The 18,170-nt window shown below is 46.0% G+C and overlaps 1 protein-coding gene across 14 annotated transcripts in view; it reads right to left on the reverse strand.

Annotated features, from left to right (window-relative positions):
- Positions 1-5,057, reverse strand: part of LRRFIP1 (LRR binding FLII interacting protein 1) — a 125,801-nt gene extending 120,744 nt beyond the window's left edge. For 12 of the 14 annotated variants that reach the window (XM_083154533.1, XM_083154532.1, XM_083154531.1 and 9 more), the window contains exon 1: positions 4,261-5,057. In XM_083154533.1, the coding sequence (XP_083010659.1) occupies positions 4,261-4,350 (90 nt within the window). In that variant the 5' untranslated portion in view covers positions 4,351-5,057. The remainder of the gene's footprint in view (positions 1-4,260) is intronic. The other 2 variants (XM_083154518.1, XM_083154517.1) reach the window with 2 other exon arrangements.
- Positions 5,058-18,170: the final 13,113 nt, after the last annotated feature.

Here is an 18,170-nt window from a genome sequence, read left to right on the forward strand (position 1 = left end):
GGAACGATTTCACCCGATTCGGATGAATCGGGCAGTGAAATCGGCCCAAATCGCACTTGTAGACATCCCCTCCGATCCGATGCGTGGTCAACCATGCTTAGTCGAACCCATCTAGGGGAGAGATAAAGTGAATTGAGATAAATTGCCAGCCAATCAGCTCCCGTCATTTTTCAAACAAAGCCTGTAAGGTGAGAGTTAGGAGCTGATTGGCTGGTACATTAGCTCCGCCCACTGTATCTTTCTCCAAGACTATGTAAAGAGGCCCTTAAATCTGCCAGCGCGGATGTCCGCATATGACGGTGCTCTGCGCCCCGGCTCATGGCCACAATATTTTTGTGCTGCAATACTTTTTTTGAGACGCAGGGCCAGATGCACTAAGCTTCAAAAGTGATAAAATGGAGAGTGATAATGGCCCTTATTCTGATCTAAGCGGTAACGGCCGCATGCGGCCGTTCCGCCGATGTTTTCGCTCTGCGCATGTGCAGAGGGCACTCTGCGCATGTGCAGGCGAAATCGCCGCACAATTTTTTTTAACGCCGCAAAGGGGGTGGATAGGGGCTACTTAGCCTCATTTCCCTATGCATACGCCCGCGTTTCATGGGCGTTCCCATGCAAACGCGGGGCGTACGCATGGTAATGAGGCTGTGACGCATGTGTTGGGGGCGGGCATCTGACATCGCCGGATGTCAGCTGCCCGCCCCCATACATGCTTTCACACGGACAAGTGTCCGTGAGGTCTATGGGTGCGGGAGCTGGTGGAGCGTGCGGCCCTGCCTTCGATGGTCGGTGACCATCAAATGCAGGGGGCTGCTCCAAGATGGTGGAGGCGTATCCCCCGCCATTTTCATGCGGACCGCCACATGTCCGCGTACGGACGGCCGTGGCGATCCGTATGGAAGGCGGGGATTCGCCTGCACGGTCGGAGCCGCATATGCGGCTCCGGCCGTTCCAAGCAGAATAAGGGCCAATGTGTTTCAAAAATGTTAGGCAGGAGCTGATTGGCTGACTGTTTATCCCTCTCCATTTTATCACTTTTAAAGCTTAGAATCTGGCCTACAATGAGATACCGGCTTTCCAGGTTTTCCTGCTGTCAATCTGCCTTTTGCAGAACTGGACATCAAAGAAGGTACATTACAGTGTTAACAAGCAACAAAGGGGTTGACGTGGCTGCAGTAACTGGGACAGAAGGCTTCGGGCATCTCAGGGCCTGACAGCAGCACCAGGTGACAGGACAGCTGGGAGAACCTTGTCAGAGTGTGACAGGGAAACAAGTTCTCTCCAGGGTCTGGCTCATTCCTTGCATTTGGCTTTTAACCCAAAATATGCCACAGAAGTTTTTCCCAGTCTGGGAACTTCTGCTCTTAACACCAAGACACACACACTGGTTGTCAGAGCTAGCAGTTGTCAGGAGAATCTAAGAGAACAGCTGGCGTGACGTGCACTGCCCACCCTGTCATTGTTACACAGCGCTTCCTGAGTGACCCCATTATTTGGGGTACTGGGGGACAAATGCATGACATACATTGTTGTTATCATGCTCAAAGTTTCAGCACCTTCCACCGTGCTACCCAATATTAATCAGCACAATCTAGAACTTTTTCTGGGATGAACGTTTGATGACTATAGACCTAAAGGTGCCCAACCACTGGTGCAAGGTATTCGCATGTGAGACCCCGCCCACTCATCCTGCAGCTGGATCGCATACGATACATCATATGTGGTCCTTTTGCTTACGATGTATCGTATGCGATCCCAGTCATATCTGTAGGATTAGATAGAACCTTGTGACAGCCATAACGATCTCCGGCTCCAATCCAATGTCCACCGGACAGCGCATCGGATCTGAGGTATAACACATGTGATTTTATACTTTTCATCCGATTTCTTGGCCTGGCGCATCGGAATCAGATGAAAAGGGCCCAAATCGCACTAGTGTGTGTAATGTAACAAATCGCACTAGTGTATGTAATGTAACAAATCGCACTAGTGTGTGTAATGTAACAAATCGCACTAGTGTATGTAATGTAACAAATCGCACTAGTGTGTGTAATGTAACAAATCGCACTAGTGTATGAAATGTAACAAATCGCACTAGTGTATGTAATGTAACAAATTGCACTAGTGTATGTAATGTAACAAATCGCACTAGTGTATGTAACGTAACAAATCGCACTAGTGTATGAAATGTAACAAATCGCACTAGTGTATGTAATGTAACAAATCGCACTAGTGTATGTAATGTAACAAATCGCACCAGTGTATGTGATGTAACAAATCGCACCAGTGTATGTAATGTAACAAATCGCACCAGTGTATGTAATGTAACAAATCGCACCAGTGTATGTGATGTAACAAATCGCACCAGTGTATGTAATGTAACAAATCGCACTAGTGTATGTAATGTAACAAATCGCACTAGTGTATGAAATGTAACAAATCGCACTAGTGTATGTAATGTAACAAATCGCACTAGTGTATGTTATGTAACAAATCGCACCAGTGTGTGTAATGTAACAAATCGCACCAGTGTATGTAATGTAACAAATCGCACTAGTGTATGTTATGTAACAAATCGCACTAGTGTATGTAATGTAACAAATCGCACTAGTGTATGTTATGTAACAAATCGCACTAGTGTATGTAATGTAACAAATCGCACTAGTGTATGTTATGTAACAAATCGCACTAGTGTATGTAATGTAACAAATCGCACTAGTGTATGTCATGTAACAAATCGCACTAGTGTATGTAACGTAACAAATCGCACTAGTGTATGCAATGTAACAAATTGCACTAGTGTATGTAATGTAACAAATCGCACTAGTGTATGTAATGTAACAAATCGCACTAGTGTATGTCATGTAACAAATCGCACTAGTGTATGTCATGTAACAAATCGCACTAGTGTATGTCATGTAACAAATTGCACTAGTGTATGCATAGTAACAAATTGCACTAGTGTATGTAATGTAACAAATCGCACTAGTGTGTGTAATGTAACAAATCGCATAGTGTATGTAATGTACAAAATCGCACTAGTGTATGTAATGTAACAAATTGCACTAGTGTATGTAATGTAACAAATCGCACTAGTGTGTGTAATGTAACAAATCGCATAGTGTATGTAATGTACAAAATCGCACTAGTGTGTGTAATGTAACAAATCGCACTAGTGTGTGTAATGTAACAAATCGCACTAGTGTATGTTATGTAACAAATCGCACTAGTGTATGTTATGTAACAAATCGCACTAGTGTATGCAATGTAACAAATTGCACTAGTGTATGTAATGTAACAAATCGCACTAGTGTATGTAATGTAACAGGTCGCACCAGTGTATGTAATGTAACAAATCGCACTAGTGTGTGTAATGTAACAAATCGCAATAGTGTATGTAATGTAACAAATCACACTAGTGTATGTAATGTAACAAATCGCACTAGTGTATGTAATGTAACAAATCGCACTAGTGTATGTAATGTAACAAATCGCACTAGTGTATGTAATGTAACAGGTCGCACTAGTGTATGTAATGTAACAAGTCGCACTAGTGTATGTAATGTAACAAATCGCACTAGTGTATGTAATGTAACAGGTCGCACTAGTGTATGTCATGTAACAGGTCGCACTAGTGTATGTAATGTAACAAATCGCACTAGTGTATGTAATGTAACAGGTCGCACTAGTGTATGTAATGTAACAAATCGCACTAGTGTATGTAATGTAACAGGTCGCACTAGTGTATGTCATGTAACAGGTCGCACTAGTGTATGTAATGTAACAAATCGCACTAGTGTATGTAATGTAACAAATCGCACTAGTGTATGTAATGTAACAGGTCGCACTAGTGTATGTAATGTAACAAATCGCACTAGTGTATGTAATGTAACAGGTCGCACTAGTGTATGTAATGTAACAAATCGCACTAGTGTATGGTCACCTTTAGGCTTATTTTATACTCCATAAATTATTTTTTTTATTATTATCAGTTTCTGACATAGCGCCATAAATTCCCTTTCACTTTACAATGGGAAACAGTGATACAACAATCTGGTTAGCTACAGACAGTCAAAAAGGTCGGAGGGCCCTGCTCGCAAGCTTACAATCTATAGATTTACATGACATATCTAATACATAGCTATATATTTTCACAGATATTGCAACATATTTACACATATTTTGCAACATACTACATCAAACCCCAGGTGTCACACAACACATGTCCTATAGTTACAGAAATAGGAAGCACCCCAGACTCACCTCTCTGGCGATCTGATTTAAGGCCTGGTCCTCTGCGGAAAGCTTTTCCCTGTTGGGGTGCCTCTTCCGTCCCGGACCCTGGGTTCCCATCTCCGCACCAGAGGTAGCAGTGGTAGGCTGATCAGTCCAACGTCCGCATGCAGCCTGCTATGGATAAGCCCCCAGCCACAGAGCAGTCCAGGCTACCAGGTCTATCAGGGGGCAGAGGTGACAATGACAAGGCTTCAGCTGGCCCCTCTTCTTTATAGTGTATCTGATGTGAATGGCTGGACTGTTCTCTGTAATGTGCTGTGTGATATGTGTGCGCTATATAAATAACTGTTCATAATAATACTAACAATATAAATATCATTTCCATATCTCTTCCCCTTTTCTTGTAATGGTTCTACCCTGGTCCTTATGACTGTTTATGCGGCAATGGACTCTATAATGTTATTTATGGGATTTTTGGGCCAAAATGCTCCCATGTTATCTTCCCCTTGTTATCTGGTACTTACAGTCACAATGTGCCTGTCCTTATCTGCACCATGCATTGCACTGGGATATATATACAGTATATGTGCCTATACCTCTTCTGCCCTTGTCACAGCGTGTCTGTCCTCCACTGATCCTGCTTCTGCTGAAGCTGATTATCCCGTGCTGTGCGCTGCATGCAGGTACCTGGCTGTCATGTCTCCCAGTGGCACTAAATGCAAGCCCCTCTCTATCTGCCAGCGCTGAGATTGGGGGAGGAAATGGGTGAGATGTCCTTCCTCTCTGCAGACAGAGTAATGCTCTCCCCCTCATCCCTCTCCTCTCCCCCCTCATCCCTCTCCCCCTCTGCAGCTGACATCAGTGGGAGTGGAAGCAGGACATTGCAGGGGGAGGATTCACCCAGTGTGCACTGAATGTGTCTATTACACAATTATGTTATAATATGTTATCAATATTAATTCAAATACTATGTATGATTATTTTTCATATAGGCCTTCATACCTTTTGACTGTTCCTGTAAATACCCAGTTTGTTGTATCAATGGAGGTTATTCTGATCGGAGCGGCCAAACGTGCGTACGTTCACTATTAACGTACGCTAGCCGTACGCGGCCGTTAGGGTTAAGTCCACCCACAAATCAGCCGCTTACATACGGGCAGAAATAACGTAGAAGGGGAGTGGCGTACAAATGAGCGTACGGCAACGTACGCGGACGGCCCAGCCCTTGCACTCCGACAACAGGCGTACAACTGAGCGTACGGCGCCGTTTACAGACGTCTTTCGTCCGTCTTCCCACCGACTTCTTGCGGAGATCTGAGCGTACGCCAGCTTGCACGGACGGGTCCCTATTGTTTTCAATGGAAAACACAGCTTATGTCACCGCTCGTGAGAGTGAGCGTACGTCCGTGTACGCTGCCATACCCTTCACATATATGGACCTGCACATCTTGCCTTTCAACTACAATTCTGTCAATTGATTAATTAATCTATTTGTTAATCTATTATTGTTTTCTATTAACTCAATTGTCTACCTTAATAAAGACCTAATAAAACAACATTTGAACCCTCATTACATGTATATTTGTTATGTTCTAATGTGGCATTTTAATCACTATCTATGTGTCCCCATATTGCTGTTACTTTTAAATCAAGTTATGTTGGTGTTTCTGTATATGTACTAAATTATGTCCATAATTACTTTGTCCACAATGTGTAACATGTATACCTACCCTGATGTTATGTGTGATGTTTTAATCTAACAACATTAAACATTCATGCATTTTCACTATGTGTTATTTTACTCAAAAACACACACATTCACACATCAATCATTACCCCTCACCTCAAATTACAAGTATAACTTACAGTACACATCTGTATGTACCTACCCTTACAAGCCCTCTAACATATTTCTGATTAAAAACACAGGCAATTTCGAACTGTACATAAACTTTTATTTAGAACAAAAATAATAAGGGGGGGGGGATAAAAAAAAATTAAATGCGGGCCTCCAGAAGGCCAAACAGGATCTGGAGGTACAGGAGGGTGAGGACGATCTCCCGCATTAGGGCTGCCACCTCCTCCTGCTGCTGTTCAGTGTCTGTAATGAAGGGATAAAACAAAAAATTAATATATAACATACACAAATGTTTGTTGTATTTGTACATAATAAAAAGTTCAGAGTTATGTGTGAAGGCCACATACATTTTGAAACTACATTGAAGATGGGTCTGCTGTAAACACAGTACTAAAAAATAATATGTTAACACACACATACTGTACATAGTAAATAACATTAATTAAATTACTCCTTCTTGAATGTATGTATGCTGAGACCCAATTGGTAGTTTGGTTTTGGGGGACTGTCCTCTAACCTCACAATTAGGCTGTGCTATTTAAGGGTTATGACATTGTTGTGGGTTAAGCACTCATTACTATTTTAAATTTAGGACATTGCTGTACAAATTATAGGCCTACAGCTATGTTTGTAAAGCATGCATCCGCATGGCCTCACACACTATTAACAAAACAATCTCTACATTTATGTTGCACATCATGCTGGGAACTGGAGTTACCCAACACCTGGAGCCACATTACTACCACACCACTAATGTCGGATATCTCATTGGATGTACTGTTATGTCAATTATTCAAGGGGTGAGGCATGGCCACACTCAAAAAAACCACCAAGGGGACCCTTGTTCCTGGAGAAGGACAGGACACACCTCATGGTCGCCCTGCAGTGATATGTTGCAACTAATGTTGATGTTGGATACACATATGTGGTTGTTGTGATTGTTTATGTGTAGAAATGTGTAGGTAAACATTAGACACATTATTTACTTACGGCTACTTGAGCCATCCTGGTCGCCGCTGGTTGGCTGTGCGGTGGTTGGGGGGGTCAGGAGCAAGGGGGATGGGATGGGAATTTGGATAGAGGTAGTGGGTGTGAGTGGGGATTGGAGAGGTTTGGGGGTGGGTGGTGGAGAGGTGTAGGGGGGTTGGAAATGGGGTGGGGAGGGGGTGGGGGTAGGGGTGTGGGTGGGGGTAGGGGTGTGGGTGGGGGTTGGGGAGGGGGTGGGGGTGGGGGTTGGGGAGGGGGTGGGGGAGGGGGTGGGGTGGGGGTTGGGGAGGGGGTGGGGGTGGGGGTTGGGGAGGGGGTGGGGAGGGGGTGGGGGAAGGGGATGGGGAAATTGTGTGGGCCCCAGCTTGAGCCATTGTCTCGGCCTCCTCTTCCTCCTCCTCCTCTTCCTCCTCCTCCTCTTCCTCCTCCTCCTCTTCTTCCTCCTCCTCTTCTTCCTCCTCCTCCTCTTCCTCCTCCTCCTCTTCCTCCTCCTCGTCTGGCTGCTCCAGGGCTGCCTGCTCCTGGGCTGCCTGGTCCCAGGCTGCCTGCTCCCGGGCTTCCATGCGTGCCCTTGCCCGTGCTGAAATGTTCATGTTGATGACATAGAAATCGAAGATTGGGTTGCAAAAAAAAGGGGGAAAGAAAAATTCACATTAGTCATGCTCATAACCTTCCAAATTATCATTGCTGTTATATTTCAGACATTTATCATGCAAACTAATTGATATGCTACACCCAAAAACTGAGCAACTACTTAAACCCCCCCTATACACCCCCTATACACCCCCTATACACCCCCTATACACCCATATACACCCCCTATACACCCCCTATACACCCCCTATACACCCCCTATACACCCATATACACCCCCATACTCAGGAACATATTTATAAAAAGTACAGAAAACATTTGCAAAAAAACGCAGACATACTAGTAATAAAAACTTACATCGGGCAATATGGCGGCGAAGTGTGCAGAGCAAAACTGGCTGCCGCCGGCGCAGGTCTGACCAGCGCCGCTCCACTTGCCCCAGGCTTCTGCGGACGCCGGTCGTGGAGTAGATTAGGCGGCGGGCAGCAGTATACGCCCGCCGCTTGTCCATATTACTCACATATGGGCCCCTGGGCCCCAGGTGACGGTCCATGACCTCAACCAAGGCCAACAACTCCTGGGTCGAAAACGGCCTAGCCCTGGTTGAAGTCATAGTGCCAATGGCGCAGTTAATAATTGCAGGTACATATATCACTTTTGGTGCTTGCTGATTGGTCTAAAAAATTGTTTGTTTGGTATTAACTTTATTAATCCTTCTTACATTAACAAACTGGATGCGAGTAGAAACTTTCGCGGACCGTTCCGATATACACAGACCAAAACCAACAGCAAGCATTCAATGTATAGAGAGGAACTGTATATACAGTGTGCGAAAAATAATACACGCAACCGTCTACCTTATAAATACGCTGCTTAAAGATGGCACAATACACCGATTACCATGGAGAGCCGTACTGTATATACAGTGTGCGGAAAATAATACACGCAACCGTCTACCTTATAAATACGCTGCTTAAAGGGGGCACAATACACCGATTACCATGGAGAGCCGTACTGTATAAACAGTGTGCGGAAAATAATACACGCAACCGTCTACCTTATAAATACGCTGCTTAAAGGGGCACAATGCAACATGTTGGTGTATGACAATTTCATACTCATTACATATGCAAGGAAAGCATTATAACGTGATGTTTTGAAATGTGACTCACAAAGCATACACGAACTCCAACAGATACCAGCTGACAACACTCATCATTGGAATGACAGGTGCACACATTTCACGCTGCAGAACACAATGCTCCACAACCTGTGTATGTGCATATACAGGTGATTGATCAGGTGCGTGGAGACCTGCGTAATTTAAGCGGCAATTATCGGCGGGAAATATCAGCGTAAATGAGCAAGTACATTGCGGGGAAAAATATACGCCCCCTTGTTCATGGCGGGAGATTAACATATAAATATTCAGTCAGATGCAGGCCACAATTGCTGCAAACATGTCTAGTTCAGACGATTCCGCAGCTGAGGACGCTCTCCAGAGAGCCAGAGCAGAATCCTTGCTGGAAAGGTTGAGGCAGAGGGAGCAGGAGAGGACAAGGAGGACCCAAGACCAAGCGGGCCCCTCAGTAACAGGCCCTGTTCAACCTCCACCAGCTCCACAAGGGCCAAGCAACCAGCCAGAACAAGAGGTTGCATCTCTCCAAACAGGTGTGACCCAGCAGGTGCATGGTGAGAGAACTGGGGCCACCAGAAAACAGGCTGCAACATCGAGGGTGAGGACTGAGCAGGATGCCACCACCAGAAAGAGAAACCCTGCATTTGTAGAGGCAGAATTAAGAATCTTAGTGCCCAGGGCACGCGAATGGATAGAATTGGCAACCAGGAAGCCGGGTGCCAGTGCAAGGAGAAAGCTTTGGGACAAGATCACAGAGGAAGTGAACCAGGTGTCACCAGTGGTCAGAGATTGGCTAGCGGTGAAGAAAAGGTTAGTGTGTTTGTCAGGGCTATTTTTCAGCAGGCTCCAGCAGGAACTGAGGCCCTTATTCTAGTTCACTCAGACAAAATATTTCTTAGATGGACAAAACCATGTGCACTGCAGGTGAGGCAGGTGTTACTTGTGCAGAGATAATCAGATTTGGGTGGGGTTTTACACCTGCCTCACCTGCAGTGCACATGGTTTTGACCATCTAAGAAATATGTGGTCAGAAAGAGTGACCTAGAATAAGGGCCTCAGTTGCTGCTGGAGCCTGCTGAAAAATAGCCCTGGTGTTTGTCCCCCTGATAATGTCATATGTGTGTACATATGTTACATGTATGTTTTGAGAATAATAGAAAGGTGTGTTTGTAGATAGTGCTACACTTCAATGTCACATGTGAACACAACCATGTCTAATAACCCACATTGATATATGAAACATGCACCATTGGTGTGATGTGAGGTTATGGGCACAGTTCTGCTCATGTGAAGTATGTGATGGGACAACAGAAAGTGTGTTTTTGAAAGAGTTGTTGTAACATGTTCCATATGATGCTACTGAAACAAGAATGAGCAAACTGTGCACATGTAGCTGGTGAGAAACTACACATCCCAGTATGCCATCCCATAGTTAAATTACTCCATAATAACCACATTGTCAAGCTATGGTGGAATGTGTAGTTTCACAACAGGTGGAGGTGCATAATTTGGCCATGGATGATGTCATTTCTGCATAGTGATCTATGTATGTGCATTTAGTGGCCTAATGAATGTGATGAGACACTGAAATGCCTCCTAATGGAGACATGAATGTGTGTGTGGGACACATATGGCTAAAAAACATAAGATCACCCACACTAGGAAATGTCACGTAGCTAGGGGTACCACCTAGTCCCTTTAATTCCGGACACATATTAATTACACAGGTTCTGTGGCTGGCTGACTTCAAGACTCCACTTCACCTAATTTTAAACTGCCACAGAACCTGTGTAAGTAACATGTGTCCGGAATTAAAGGGACTAGGTGGTAACCCTACACGTAGCACAGTGGTGCACATATCTCATGGTGATATTTGTATTTTTAAACTTGTAGGTGGACTGACTTCAAAACGGCAATGAAGAGGAAGATGACTGACCGGTACAACCACAGCATGTCCACCGGGAGAGGTCCTATGCCCGATACTTTGGAGTATACCCCCCTGGAGCAGGACGCCTTGGACGTGATTGATGTGGGCGAGGTCAGGGGGATCTCCAATATGGACAGTGAGCTCCCGGCGGAGGTCTTTGATGCTGCTTTTGATGGTAAGTCACAGTAATGCATTGTATTTTGAAAGAGATTTTTTTGTGCGTATGTGATGGTGACATTTTTTTCAATTATTATCCTAGCAGAAGCAGAAACCCAGGATGTACCGGCAGCATCTTCCTCTGCAGAGCCACAGGTGGAGCGAGTGGTCCAGCCTCCACCAAGAAGACACCCCCAGCCCCAGCCACAGGAGACATGGGATGAGAGCGTGTTGGTGATGCTGGAGAGGATCGAGCAGCAAGGGGTGGATGCTGCGATCCGTCAACAGCAGGTGGCGGAATTTCTGGCGGAGTGGAAGGCCACAAACAGGCTGCAGTGTGAGGCCTTGAACCACATTAATGACACTCTGGCGGCTGGCATGCTAAGCATTGGCCAACACCTCAGCCGCCAGAATGAACTTCTTGCGGAGCAGCTGACCACCGCCAGGTCCCTAAGGGACAATCCCCCATCTGCTGGCCCACCCCAAGCTGCTCCCCAACCTTCCACCTCTGCTGACCCTCCTGTGGCCACTAGGGGAAGACGCCGCAAGCCAGCTGAGCCAAAGGCCCCTGTCCCCAAGGCCCCATCTAAAAGGGGGAAAAAAGGGCCCAAATAATGAGACCTGGTTCACTTCCTCTGTGGTTGGACCCCAAATGTTTAAATTGCACTGGACATCCACTTCCTGAGTTGGCCATCTATCCATTTGCGTGCCATGGGCATTAAAGTTCTTATTTTGACCTCTACAAATGCAGGATAAATTTTTGGTGGTGTGTATCTTGCTTAGTATTCACCCTGGTTGTTGCAGTATGTATTCTGGTGTCCCCATTTCTTTCACCATTGCATTTGCAGGGTAACACATGTTTGGAGATATGCAACCTCTTGTTCTGGCTGTTTTTTTATTTTTGTGTCTATTTGATTTGTTTATTTGATTTCTGACATTAAAGTGTTCACACTTTAAGCTGTGATGCTGAACAGCAAATAAATTTCTTTTACCAATTAAATCCAAATTGTTGTATGTGTAATTTCTTGTGTGAAACAAATACTAGATTTATGTGTACTTACTGACCAGGGTATTTTTGAACATTTGTTGAAGTGTGGTCGAAGTTTCCCATGTGTAACCCTCTCCATGGCCATTCCCATGTTCCTATCCAACTTTTCCCTGCTAATTAGTTTGTGTCAGCACATGTGCAGAGCAACTTAATAGGTGAGAAAGCAGTTTGTGTGCAGGTGAGGTAGCTCCTACAGTAGTAGGTAAAAGCAGGTCCAGAACAATGCTTTCCTCATGGAGTGGGTGAGGCAGACAAACAATGGTCAAAAGGTACATTTGTGTAGGAATGCATATGTGTCCTCCCTAAAAAAAGATGTGTGAATGGGCCAAACATGATAAAATTGCTTGTGAACAAACATGTATAAGTTTTTACATATATATGATTTGACAGTATCATAAGCAGATGTAGGAGTCCTTTGTTAGAGAGATGTGAGTGCAATAATGTTATTGGTGGCATCTTACATCCAGAGTGTAGTAAAATCCAATTCATAGCAGATGAGATAGTGGTAGAGTTCTGTATTTTGGGTACTATACAAAGATTGTGTGCAAAATAGTGGTCATGGGCTTAAAACATTGCTGAAACATCCTTTGTAGGTGTTAGATGTGGTTTATGTTATTGTATCCTAAATACAAAACCTATGTTTGTATTAGAGTGAACACGTTGACACATGTCGACTTGTGTAGATTGAGTGTGCTACTGTGTAAAGTCGATGAAAGCACGTAGTGAATGTGTCTAACTGTTTAGCAAATAGCTACCTTAGCATATATAAGCAGGTCTTCAAAAGATTCTTACCTTAAATTAAACAAACCTTTAAATGTCGAGAAGTATAGAAAGATAAGCTTCCAATGTGTTTGAGTGCTGTGTGTGGCTTGCAGGTAGTGAAATCATGGTTTGGACTTAATAGACTGCAGCATTGCTTATTACATTCAGGTGTATGTGTTTGAGTAGGAATCAGCGTTAATTAGCAAACTCAGGCGCACGCTGGCATGCGGTATCTGTAGGGGTGGTTTGAGCTGGCGGTTGGCGGCCGCCTGTTTTGTGTCCGAAATGAACGGTGCCTTAGTCGATCGTGCGGTAGTAGCACCGCTCATTTTTGGTGCACACCCCCGTGTACGCCCATATTTACGCCCATTTTCCCTCATTATTTCGGCCGCTCCCCTCTTCACGCCCCTATGCCGCTCCCAATACCGTACACTCGCGTACAGGTTTTTTCGCACGTAGAGACCCGTCCGTAAGCGTTGGTGAGTGGTCGCGCCTGCGCATTGGCGAATGTACGCATGCGCAGATCATAAAAAATCCCGGGACGTACGCGTACGGCCCGGCCGCTCCAACCAGAATAAGGCCCAATGTCTCCTATTGTAAAGCGCAACGGAATATGCTGCGCTATAGAAGAAACTGGGAATAATAAATAAATATAGACAGTAATTTCACTTTTTTGGTACAATAATGCTGCTTTCACACTGCAAAACCTGCTTAGACCCAGTATTCAAACCGCTTACTAAAACGGGTCAAAGCAGGTTTTATACCCCTTTCACACCGCACATATTACCTTGTCTTATACCGGGTCTAAGCAGGTCCCCCCAACCCCCCATCCCCTATACCTAGTCCCCAGCCGCCGCAGGGACCCCGCCGCTGATCTCACATACACTGCCCATCAGCGCTGCCGACCTGACCCTGCTGCCCGGATCCCTTCCCTGCCCTGCCCAGGTAGGGGGGGGGGGGGGGGGGGGAATTATAGGACGTCAGTGGAGGGGGGAGGAGAGAGGATGCCTCAGGGGGAGAGAGGCTGCCTGCCAGCGCTGACTCTGCTGCCCGGATCCCTTCCCTGCGCTGCCCAGGTGTGTGTGTGTGTGTATGTGGGGGGGGGGGGATTATAGGATGCCTCAGTGGGGGGGGGGGGGGGGGGTGGTTGGAATTGCCTCCGTCCCAGTGCATATCTAATGAGAGTAGTGCATATTAAATAAAAGGTCGACATAAGGTTTTTCACAGTTTTTTGAGCTGACATGTGTCGACATGCGATATTTCATTCCCCACCATCCACTAGGGTGTGGTGGGAGAATAAACTAAAGAAGCATGGTGAGCGCAGCAGGACATGCGAGGGGACGCGGTGAACTCATCCCTGTGTCCATGTCGACTGTGTCGACATTTGGGTCAAAATACAGTGAAAAACCCATGTCGACCTTTTGACTGGCAACCTAATGCTTGTGTCGACCTTATCACCTGTCGACCTTGTCCCATGTCGACCTAGACCCATGTTGACCTTGCAGTATGTCGATCTATGTCTAACCATATGATCCCATTCCATGCATGCTCTGTGGCACAACAGACCCCAGCAGTGCTAATTAACCTCTGCAAAGGCTCACCCGCCCTCCTAAGCCCCCTCTCCACTCCCTCTCTCTAATGACCTCATCTATGTCTGTATCTGTTATTCTGTATACAGTATGGCTGCACAATGCATTTCTCAACTCCAGTATGTGCCTCACAGCACTGAGGACATGGGTTCTATCCCCACCATGTGTTATATATACGGGGTAGTACCGATGGTGTAATGGTTATAGCATTACTGCCTCACAGCACTGAGGACATGGGTTCTATCCCCACCATGTGTTATATATACGGGGCAGTACGGATGGTGTAATGGTTACATTACTGCCCCACCATGTGTTATATATACGGGGCAGTACGGCTAGTGTAATGGTTAGCATTACTGCCTCACAGCGCTGAGGTCATGGGTTCTATCCCCACCATGTGTTATATATACGGGGCAGTACGGATGGTGTAATGGTTAGCATTACTGCCTCACAGCGCTGAGGTCATGGGTTCTATCCCCACCATGTGTTATATATACAGGGCAGTACAGACGGTGTAATGGTTAGCATTACCGCCTCACAGCACTGAGGTCATGGGTTCTATCCCCACCATGTGTTATATATACAGGGCAGTACGGATGGTGTAATGGTTACATCACTGCCTCACAGCACTGAGGTCATGGGTTCTATCCCCACCATGTGTTATATATACAGGGCAGTACGGATGGTGTAATGGTTATATTACTGCCTCACAGCACTGAGGTCATGGGTTCTATTCCCACCATGTGTTATATATACAGGGCAGTACGGATGGTGTAATGGTTATATTACTGCCTCACAGCACTGAGGTCATGGGTTCTATCCCCACCATGTGTTATATATACAGGGCAGTACGGATGGTGTAATGGTTATATTACTGCCTCACAACGCTGAGGTCATGGGTTCTATTCCCACCATGTGTTATATATACGGGCAGTACGGATGGTGTAATGGTTATACTGCCTCACAGCGCTGAGGTCATGGGTTCTATTCCCACCATGTGTTATATATACGGGCAGTACGGATGGTGTAATGGTTATACTGCCTCACAGCACTAAGGTCATGGGTTCTATCCCCACCATGTGTTCTATCCCCACCATGTGTTATATATATATACGGGGCAGTACGGACGGTGTAATGGTTATATTACGGCCTCACAGCACTGAGGTCATGGGTTCTATCCCCACCATGTGTTATATATGCGGGGCAGTACAGATGGTGTAATGGTTATAGCATTACTGCCTCACAGCGCTGAGGTCATGGGTTCTATCCCCACCATGTGTTATATATACGGGGGCAGTACGGATGGTGTAATGGTTAGCATTACTGCCTCACAGCACTGAGGTCATGGGTTCTATCCCCACCATGTGTTATATATACGGGGCAGTACGGATGATGTAATGGTTACATTACTGCCTCACAGCGCTGAGGTCATGTGTTCTATCCCCACCATGTGTTATATATACAGGGCAGTACGGATGGTGTAATGGTTAGCATTACTGCCTCACAGCACTGAGGACATGGGTTCTATCCCCACCATGTGTTATATATACGGGGCAGTACGGACGGTGTAATGGTTACATTACTGCCTCACAGCACTGAGGTCATGGGTTCTATCCCACCATGTGTTATATATACGGGGCAGTACGGATGGTGTAATGGTTAGCATTACTGCCTCACAGCGCTGAGATCATGGGTTCTATCCCACCATGTGTTATATATACGGGGCAGTACGGATGGTGTAATGGTTACATTACTGCCTCACAGCACTGAGGTCATGGGTTCTATCCCACCATGTGTTATATATACGGGGCAGTACGGATGGTGTAATGGTTAGCATTACTGCCTCACAGCGCTGAGGTCATGGGTTCTATCCCCACCATGTGTTATTTATACGGGGCAGTACGGATGGTGTAATGGTTAGCATTACTGCCTCACAGCGCTGAGGTCATGGGTTCTATCCCCACCATGTGTTATATATACGGGGCAGTACGGACGGTGTAATGGTTACATTACTGCCTCACAGACTGAGGTCATGGGTTCTATTCCCACCATGTGTTATATATACGGGGCAGTACGGATGGTGTAATGGTTATAGCATTACTGCCTCTCAGCGCTGAGGTCATGGGTTCTATCCCCACCATGTGTTATATATACGGGGCAGTACGGATGGTGTAATGGTTATACTGCCTCACAGCGCTGAGGTCATGGGTTCTATCCCCACCATGTGTTATATATACGGGGCAGTACAGACGGTGTAATGGTTACATTACTGCCTCACAGCACTGAGGTCATGGGTTCTATTCCCACCATGTGTTATATATACAGGGCAGTACGGATGGTGTAATGGTTAACATTACTGCCTCACAGCACTGAGGTCATGGGTTCTATTCCCACCATGTGTTATATATACGGGCAGTACGGATGGTGTAATGGTTATACTGCCTCACAGCGCTGAGGTCATGGGTTCTATCCCCACCATGTGTTATATATACGGGCAGTACGGATGGTGTAATGGTTAGCATTACTGCCTCACAGCACTGAGGTCATGGGTTCTATTCCCACCATGTGTTATATATATACAGGCAGTACGGATGGTGTAATGGTTATACTGCCTCACAGCACTGAGGTCATGGGTTCTATCCCCACCATGTGTTATATATACAGGGCAGTACGGATGGTGTAATGGTTAACATTACTGCCTCACAGCACTGAGGTCATGGGTTCTATTCCCACCATGTGTTATATATACGGGCAGTACGGATGGTGTAATGGTTATACTACCTCACAGCGCTGAGGTCATGGGTTCTATCCCCACCATGTGTTATATATACGGGCAGTACGGATGGTGTAATGGTTAGCATTACTGCCTCACAGCACTGAGGTCATGGGTTCTATTCCCACCATGTGTTATATATACGGGCAGTACGGATGGTGTAATGGTTATATTACTGCCTCACAGCGCTGAGGTCATGGGTTCTATCCCCACCATGTGTTATATATACGGGGCAGTACGGATGGTGTAATGGTTATACTGCCTCACAGCGCTGAGGTCATGGGTTCTATCCCCACCATGTATTATATATACGGGGCAGTACGGATGGTGTAATGGTTAGCATTACTGCCTCACAGTGCTGAGGTCATGGGTTCTATCCCCACCATGTGTTATATATACGGGACAGTACGGACGGTGTAATGGTTAGCATTACTGCATCACAGCGCTGAGGTCATGGGTTCTATCCCCACCATGTGTTATATATATGGGGCAGCACGGATGGTGTAATGGTTAGCATTACTGCATCACAGCACTGAGGTCATGGGTTCATTCTGACAGTGGCCCTAACTGTGTGGAGTTTGTATATACTCCCGGTGCTTGCGTGGGTTGTCTCCGGTTTGCTCCCACGTTCCCAAAATATACTGGTAGGTTAATTGGCTCCAAACAAATTAACCATAGAATGTCTGTGTGTGTACATGTGGTAGGGAATATTGGGGCAGATGTATGATTCAGTGATAAGGGAGGAGAAGTGATAAAGTGCCTGGGGTGTGGTATGGGACTTCGACAGTCGGGATTCCGACTGTCTGGACTCAGACAGCATGGCGAGCGCAAAAGGCCCCTTGCGGGCCTGCTGCGCTCGCCACGCTGCGGGCACGGTGGCTCACTACACTCGCCACCTATTCTATTCTCCCTCTATGGGGGTCTTGGACCCCCACATGGGAAAATAGCGGGTGGCCGTCAGGCACCCGGCTGTCGGCATTTTGACAGTTGGGATCCCAACGTCGGGTAAATGACTGTAGGGATCCCAACTGTTGGGAACGCGTCCGGCACCCCCGGCCAGTCAGCTAAAAACTGTCCCTTTTTAAACCCAGCCTGTAACTTAACA

Source organism: Crinia signifera, chromosome 7, assembly GCF_055691185.1.
Source record: "Crinia signifera chromosome 7, ASM5569118v1, whole genome shotgun sequence".
In the NCBI taxonomy this organism is placed as follows: domain Eukaryota; kingdom Metazoa; phylum Chordata; class Amphibia; order Anura; family Myobatrachidae; genus Crinia; species Crinia signifera.